An 8,623-nucleotide genomic window follows, 5' to 3' on the forward strand; every position below is an offset into this window, starting at 1 on the left:
AGGCAGTAACTTTTATTTTTAAGGACTATGAAGATTATTAGTTTTCCTTTACCAATTACATAATCCTCTGAGTAGGGCCTGAGAGATTTTTAAATTTAAAAAATTGAGATGATCATCCTTATTTTATTTATTAACTTTTGTGCATGGCGGGTATTAAAATTACACTTACTAGTTTGAGTTCTGAAGATGATTTACAATATCTCTAAATGTAATTTGATTTCAATATTGTAAATTTTATAGGGAAAGACATCTTTACTCTTCATCCTAGGTACAACCTATCCAGGTGACAAAAGAAATATTAAACTTATTAGACTCTAAAAATAAGTTTTATTATCAATGATTATCAAATATTGATGTTTATATTTATGAAATGCCTTTTGAGACCTGCAGAATAATCAAATTGTGTGTTTTTTCCCCAGAATTACCCCTGGACTACAAATTTACAAGGTTCTCTTCAAACAGTTCAAAAACGGCTGGCTACTATCCAAACCCTCCATTGGCCTTATCAAGTTTTGAAACATTGACAAACAAATAACTTATCTTTACTGAAATATGAAGTGAAGAACCATATATGCAGCAAATGTACTGTAAAACAAATACTGTAAAATGCTTTATAGGAACAGATTCTTAATGAAAATTGATCAAGAAATTGATGTTTTTCCATAGGTCCTCTTTGCACAGATGTCCAACAACTCTCATTGTATCAAAATCTCAGTGTCTTAGAACTGAAAAAAAATTTACTAACATTTTGTATACCAATAATTCTGAGATTAGAATTCACCTGGGGACACACATACACACACATATTTACACCTATGTCTAAGCCAATGGCTCTCAAAGTGTGGTCTCTAACCACTAGCATAGCATCACCTGAGAATATGATAGAAATGCAAATTTGCAGGCCCCGACCCAGACCTACAGAATTAGAACTGTGGAAATGGGACCCAGCAATCTGTGTTTAATAATATTCTGATTCTCACTCAAGTTTGAGAGCCACTGGCTGGGCCTTAACCTCTAGAGACTGGTTTATTTAGTCTGGGTATGTAGATGGACATTGACATCTTTTAGATGCCCCAGGAAAATGCGGCCAGGATTGGGAAAACTCATCTATGCCTCCTTCAGTTTACCCAAGGACACTGAGATCAGCAAGATTAATGATTTTTCCAAGCTACTAGGTTGTATGCTCTTTTGTTTTCCAAAGCTAGGAATAGAGACATGGTTTCTTCTGATACCATGCAGCCAGGATGGGAGAGATGATACCAGAAGCCAACTATTTCAACCTCCACTGTTATCCTTAGGGTTCACCCTCTTTACCCCCCTCTCCCCCCAAGTAATGTTAAAGGCTGTCTAATTCATTTTCATTCGCTTTAAAGCATGTATTCTCTAAAGGAAAAGAAACTGGTTCTTAGGGTGAAAAAAAATAAGATAATGCAAATGGAATATAGCCCTTCAAAGCTCAGCATTACCCAATAAAATCTTATTCCTTAGTATTTTTCTCATTAAGGAGGAATATAAGGTTAAATTTATTAATTAAACTTGAGTTTAATTTTTCTCCTTGGGAGAGGGGGGTGATAATGGAAAAAAAAGGTTGAGAAAAACTGCTTCAAGAGGGTGTATGGTTATATGACAATCCCAATTATTGTGTTCTATGTGCTGTGCATAGTCATATTAGTAGCTGTTTGTTGCAAGATGTTTGGAGCCAGATGGTGTTTACAATATCAACCCTGGCTACTCTTTATGTTGTAATTTCACTCTGTCCACCATGAGCAGTAACAGAAAACACTCATCACCACCATTATTTTACTTGGCCTATAGTAGAGAATTTAGCATATTAATGCATACAATGGAAAGATATTCAAAGCATTTTAAATGCTCAAAAATAATCCCAAATATATTGTGGGGATGAATATCTCAGGGTAGGTAAAGTTACTGAAATTATTTCCTCAAAGTCAGTAACTTTCTTTGATATCAACTAGTAAGAATAATGTGTTGGAACTTGATTTCCAAAATCTCATTGGACTATGATAATGAGCATACACAATCAAGCTTAAGGCTGAATGATAGATACTGTCTCATGTATACTTTCAGTACACATTTGATTTCTTTTAAAAAATAAAGCTATTTTTCCTTAGACGTTTATTTTATAGATGGCAAAGAATAATACATCTTTAAGTGCTTATAAACTACTGTTGCTAATATAGAACCCTAAAATAAGAATTGTCCTTTTGGGGCCACTGAGGAGTGAAAAAATTCAATCAAGTCAGAAAGAAGTTCTAGTCCTACTTTTACTAGTATCTACCTAAAGAATCTGAACTAGTTAACCACCTAATTTGACATCACTTTTCCCTATCTTGTCGAAAGAGGTTAGAGTTTACTTCCAAGTTTCCTCCCAACTTTATAACAGGGACAGTCATTGATAATAGTGAATGCCGTTTTTCTTTTGGGCTGTAATTAGACTTTTAAAATTTTTATTTCACTTTTAAAAAGTGCCGGTGTTTCTAATTGGACATGAAGGTTTAAAATCACCCAAAAATGTTACTATAAAAATTAAAAAGAGAATCTTATAAAAGAAAAGCTGTATCTTCTTAATAAAGTCATGACTAACAATGCAGGAAAATTGTGCAAATAGGCAGAAGACTTAAGTTTAATATTAGCATACAAGCAAACATTCGTAATCTAAAAGATACCGAAGAATAATGGTCAAGGGAGCTGGGGTTTCCTTTGCCGGCCAATTGATCTCATTAGCAGAGGAAAGCTCTGAATGACACAGTGGTCAAACAACTTGTCAGAATTTGGTATTTAGAATATTGAGGCAGCGGAAACTTCAACTGAACCTAGAATTACAATCTAAAATCATCTGCTGAGTTTGTTAAACTCAATTCACATCCCACAATAACTTTATATCAATTTAAAGCATATATATGTACTATATATGTACACATACTTTTAGTGAACTTGTTTAAATGAAAAGAAAACCTGGTTATCTTAATATAACCAGCCAGCAAATAATGGAATGTAAATATGTCTCTTTGGATATAACTGATTGTTAGAATCACATGAATAGCTTTTTTTAAAAAATAGGATGTTGCAGTTATCATAGAGTTGGCTACTAGATCACTGCAAGACTGGGATATATTTGAGAGCGCTCACCTGGTGTGGTCCAGTTGCTTCCCTTAAAAGCCCTTGGGTATGGTCCAGTCCATATAGGGTGATTTCAAAAAGGTAAATCCTTGGTCTCTAGAATCATCCTCAGAAATATGGTAAAAAGATAATAGCAATGTGTGCTGACTCCTTACCATGCTATTTTATATATCTTATTTACTCCCTACAGCAACCACGTAAGGAGTGTAATTACTGATTTACAGATGAGGAAATGAAAATTCACAGAGGTTAGATTATATGCTCCTTCCAAGTTGTATGGTTACTAAGCAACAGATTCTGTACATGAACCTAAATTTGATCCCAAAAATCATGCTCTTTGTTGGTTGGCCAACTCTCCAAACATTGGATTTAGACTAATTCTTAGTCTAAAACTGCATTTCAATTTAATGATCACCATGCTGGAATATGTAAGGGATTAGAAATGAAGACATGGGCTCTGTCCTAAAATAACTTGTCACTTTAAAAGTACTAAAACAGAACTGACCTGGAAGAGTAAAACAGAGAACCAAGAGTCACAGGGAGTCCTACAACGTGGAATGAAATTTGCTCTGGAAGCCACAGATGCCAAAGGCATCAATAAGCAGGTTTACTCTTTCTTCATAGTCAAGTTCAAATGTTCACCTTGAATACTTAGCACATTTCCCTCTCTTGTGCTGAGGAAACCAATATGGAGAAGGAATAATGAAAACTGGTCCAAGGAAACTTAGTGGAATACGGGATATCTGGGCCTATAGAGAAGTTGGGTTATAACTGAAATTAACAACAGCACAGATTGCTTGATAATCAGGCTTTTGTACCAGGCACCTATTCTCAGACTCATTAAAAAAAAAACACCTTAATTTTACTTTCTTGGTATTTTGGCCTTGGTAGTTTCTTGGTAAAGATCAAAGCTTAACAGAGTTGAATACATTAGTGAAGGGACACATCCCTAAGTGCCTGTTAAAAGGAATCATGTTGAATCACTGGTTGTACAGAAGAAAATTATGTCCGTGAGTGTGCAGCTGCAGTGGGCCTAGTTACCACTTTCCAAGCAAAAAAAAAAAAAAAAAAATCTTAGAAAGTTTGGTGGCTGTGCCTCTTTTGTTAACCTTCAGAAAGATGCTTCCTGTGACCATCTGATAACTTCAGTCATTTCTCAACCTTCTATTAACCTAGACAACATACAACTTTATTAATTTTTATTTTGGTGAAAACAAGAAATACAGCAGACTGGCAGATTTTACTTTTCCTTTGAGCACACAGGAGAAGACAAAAGGACCCTTGTTTAATTTGACAGAGCAATTCTACAAGCACTTACACTGATCAGGAACATAAAATATCAAGTACCACATTACTACTAGGGCAAGAAATATCAAATAAGAAGGTTATGTTTTTCTTCTTGAGATTACTTTCACAAGACAGCAACATTTGCACAATTTCAGACTCTTCAAAGACCACATTATTCAAATTCTACTTCTAAGGATAGAGCTATATACGAAGATAGACCAGAACAAGCTGATATATTAATATTCACAAAAGTCTTCATTCTGCACAGGAAACGAGTTTGGTATTTTTGCACACATTCTCAATTACAAGCAAAAAACAAAAACAAAAAACGGCTGTAAATGTCAATTCTGCCAGCAGGCAAAAATGGAGAAAGGAGTTAATAGGATTTTACTCAAACACAGTGAAATAAGCAAACACCATCAATCTTCCACATATAAAAGGCCACTCCTAGAATAGAAAACCTCTAGACTTGCATTTACGTGTATAAAAATCTGGTGAATTCAAGGCTATAGGAAAAATTAGGGGGGTATAGGGGTTCCTTCCAAGCATCCTCTTTAAATAATCACTTTGATTTTCCCACATCTCCTGGGCAGAGCCTTGGGCCTCCGCTCCCTCCCGGGACCTGCAGGGTTCCAGTCTTCCCTGCCTGCCTTCCCCAGGCCACTCCACAGCAGGCCATCTGTTTCTGGGCTTTCAGTTCCTCCAGCTTAGAGCATCCTCCCCACTGCTCTGTACCCAGATTGCCCAAGCCTGGGGAGCTTATGGCCAGGCCTTCACAAAGAAAGGAGAAAGGGTAACGATGGATGTCATCAGCACCACCATACCCCTCCAGAAGTAACACAGCCCTGACATATTGTCTCACCGACTAGAACTTGTCTGGAAATCCAGAGGTGCCACGTGTCTCCTCACACGCCAGGAGGAAGACGGCATCTGCCACAAGGCAGACAGCAGTCTGCTCCCTCTTTGTTAGGGCAGGAGCAGGGAAGGAAATGAGGACTGAGAGCCAGGGGCCAGGCAGTAGGATGGAGGCCCCTAAGACATCAGGGCTATAATAGTACGGAACAGGGCTGACCCACAAAATGCTGCCTTGGGGTTATTTCTAAGTTGTCCAAGGCCCCCCAAAAGAAGTGCCATCTTTAGGAAAGTAGAGTCAAACTAATTTTTGGTTGTTTCCTATCACAACCTGTGGTGAGTCTTGAACCCATCTCTGTGAAGTGCTTCTGTCTCTCCTCCCAGCTTCTCACACTAAAGATTAAAAAACAGGAGGTTTTGGTAAATAATGAGAAAGGATGAGGTTGTCAAAGTTGGTCTAAAAGAACGCTGCATAACTAAGCAATTTACCCATAGGTCTCCCTTTGAAACATTTAGATCTTGCTTAAGGAAGTGGGGTGGAGGCATGAGGGCAGAAGAGGGCAATGAGATTTGGGGAATCTATTACACGGTAGCTTTCTCCCTCTGGATACAATCAAGGGGAGAGCAAATTAAACAACAACCCTGCTTTACTAGTTTTGTTTGTTTCTGAACTGTAACTGCTTCTTGAGGGAGGAGGGGGAGAAAAGGGGGGCTATGAGACAAGGAGGGGGGGAGGAGGAAGAGGGACAGGAATACATCGTCCTCAGGCCCCCAGCCTAGCAACTTCGTCATGCTTAGAATAGGTAAGGAAGGGGATGCCTAACAAAGATGCCTAGATTAAGGGGGGTTTATTGGCCAGGACTCAGAAAGGTTGTTGGAAGGGACCCCCATTTCAGCCTTGCTTTGGGCACTGTCACACTGACAGCCAGTGGGTTTATGGGGAACCATTTGGAGGGGTTAAGGGGAGGGAGGGGGGGTTCCTGTGTGCTGCCTGGGGGCTTCAGCCCACAGATAGTTCCTGAAGAGGCAGGCTATGGTACGTAGGCAAAGCTCATCCAAAAGACTGAAAACAGGTTTGGGTAGGCCACAGCCCAGCTTTCATACTCACCAGTACTTGGTCACAGTACAGTGACCAAAGGCATAAGATCAACATGACACAGTATGCCTGTCATCCGCTACCTCATTCCAGACCATTAGCTACCCACCAGCCACCTGCTTATTCTGCCAGATAACCAGCAGGTTGGATGGCATACGCCCAGGAAGGCAGCTGAGAACCAGTGTGTGGTAGCCTGGAATGTCCAGTTTGGGTTGATGGCTGGCATCATCTAGATCAGCTTCATCTTGCAGTGGTGAAGCTCACAAGATCTTGCCATAGAGTACTAGGTATAGGAGCAGAGCCAGCATAAAGGATGAAGCCCAGCTAGTTCTTTGCAAAGACATATATCAAGTTAACGTGTGGTAGATAACCACTGGAGAACCTGGGGAAAGACCATCATCACAGACCGGGCCCAAGGCATGCAAAGGGAAGTCAGTGCAACTATCTACGGCATCTTGTGCTTGGCACAAAAGCAATACAAGGCCATGCACTTGAACAGGTAACACTCTGCAGAACAGCAAGGAAGCCCAGAGGAAGAGCATAGACATAGAAGCGATAATCTTGCAACTGATCGAAGACTTAGAAGAACCAAAGAACAAAATAATCCAGTGTGAAGAGAAAGCAGATGGGAGTGTGCATGCGATTGGCTAAGCATAGGATCCAAGAGGAGGTGGTCTAGAAACGGTGCGGGAGCTTCTCACAGGCCAGGAGTTAGCCAGACTGGAACCTGAAGGCCCGGGGGCTCTCCACTGGCTGCCTTGCTGGGTCTCGAAATCTTCGGGGCCCTTCCCCCATCAGGTAATATTGTAGGGGATTGGACCACAGTTCTCCTTTGATAATCTCAGCAATCCTGTCGAATTCCAGGAGGCTGTGGTCTGAGAACCAGTTGAAGAAACTGGGGATAGTGTTCCCTTCCCGGTTCCTGTGGATATGGGTCTGGGGGTCTTGGCCCCGGTGCCAGCGGATCGGAGTGGAAAGAGACACCACCCGGCCAGAGGATCTGCGCTCATATTCCTTGACGAGCCCCTCATTTCGGAAGTAGGGGTTGCTCTGAAAGATGAACTTGAATTTCCAGCCTGCTCTAGGGTGTTTAAGCTCCTCCACCTCCAAATTGATCATGTACCTCATCATTTCTTCATCTTGACCACTGATCATAGGTGACAGCTGGGGGTGGTTCCCAAAGGCAGTGACCCAGAAACCAGGGATATTTTGGATAATAAAACTTCTGCGCTGCATATGGAGCCTTCGCATCCGGCCAAACTTACGCTCCAGCTGAAGGAAGGCCCTGTCTGCCTGGGCATTTACGTTTAACAGCTCCTGATCGATCGCCTCCAGCGAGTCCATGCAGTTATTGGCCTTCGGGGTCCTAGCCCGCGCCTCCTCTTTCCCTCCTCCCCCCACCTTTTTCTCCTTCTGTGTCAATTTCTTTTCCTCCGCCGCCTCCTCTGCTACTCCCTCCTTTTCCACTGCCGCTGAGATGGCGCCCTTCTTTGTCATCCCGTCCTTGGCCTTAGCCCCGGGCATCATCTGAGACCCCAATCCCTCTGCGCCACAGGCTTCTGGAGCTTTCTCCCCAGCAGGGCCACACGGCTCTCTCGGCTGACAGCCATTTTCCTGACTATTGTCGGCAGCCACCGAGGGAGAGGCAGGGGCTGCGTCCAGTCCCTCTGCGGAAGGCCGAGCCTCCTTCTGGTCCGTTTCAGCTGCCGCATCACGACCCCTAGCAACTTGACTGCCGAGCACCGGGCCACAGCCCGAGGGGGCCTGGGATGCGCCTCCCTCCGCGGAGCTCTCCACGCTGCCCTCACCTGTGCGCGCCATCTCCACCTCCCGCGGCGCCTCCGCGGCCTCGCTCGGGCGCGGGTTTAGGTCCGGATGGGCCGGGGCATGGTCGGGAGTGGCGGGGCCGCAGGCTTCAGCGACGGAAGGGTTGCTGGCCTCATCCAGACCGTTCATTTTGGTACGAGTCAGACCTGCAGGAGAGCGAGCGTTGTCCGCTGCAGAAGTGGTGCTCCGCCCCTCGCGCCACCCCTCTCTCCCAGTCTGGGAGGATGCTGCTATGGCAACCGGTGACGTCAGGACGGCAGCGTCTTACTGTCGCGCGAGAAATAACTGCTTCTTGTGATTATGCTGGCCATCGCAGGTAGTCCCTTGTCTTTGCGTTACAAAATGTTTTTAGTTTCGTCAGTCTGGAAAAGGTCTGGCTTTCAAGAATGGATGCAGCAAACTCAAGCATGGGCGGATTCT

The 8,623-nt window shown here is 42.7% G+C and overlaps 2 protein-coding genes across 2 annotated transcripts in view; one reads left to right on the plus strand and one right to left on the minus strand.

The window, feature by feature from the left end:
• NT5DC1 (5'-nucleotidase domain containing 1) overlaps window positions 1-3,642 on the plus strand; it is a 108,332-nt gene extending 104,690 nt beyond the window's left edge. Inside the window, exon 12 of the mRNA XM_080664857.1 lies at window positions 420-3,642. Within this exon, the coding sequence (XP_080520983.1) occupies window positions 420-535 (116 nt within the window). The 3' untranslated portion in view covers window positions 536-3,642. The remainder of the gene's footprint in view (window positions 1-419) is intronic.
• Window positions 3,643-4,325: 683 nt separating this feature from the next.
• On the minus strand, window positions 4,326-8,417 carry TSPYL4 (TSPY like 4). Its single transcript, XM_080664858.1, has one exon. It carries the CDS (start codon window positions 8,330-8,332, stop codon window positions 7,088-7,090), a length of 1,245 nt encoding a protein of 414 aa, XP_080520984.1. The 5' UTR covers window positions 8,333-8,417; the 3' UTR covers window positions 4,326-7,087.
• Between the last annotated feature and the right edge of the window lie 206 nt (window positions 8,418-8,623).

Source organism: Plecotus auritus (genome assembly GCF_963455305.1).
Source record: "Plecotus auritus genome assembly, chromosome: 4".
In the NCBI taxonomy this organism is placed as follows: Eukaryota; Metazoa; Chordata; class Mammalia; order Chiroptera; family Vespertilionidae; genus Plecotus; species Plecotus auritus.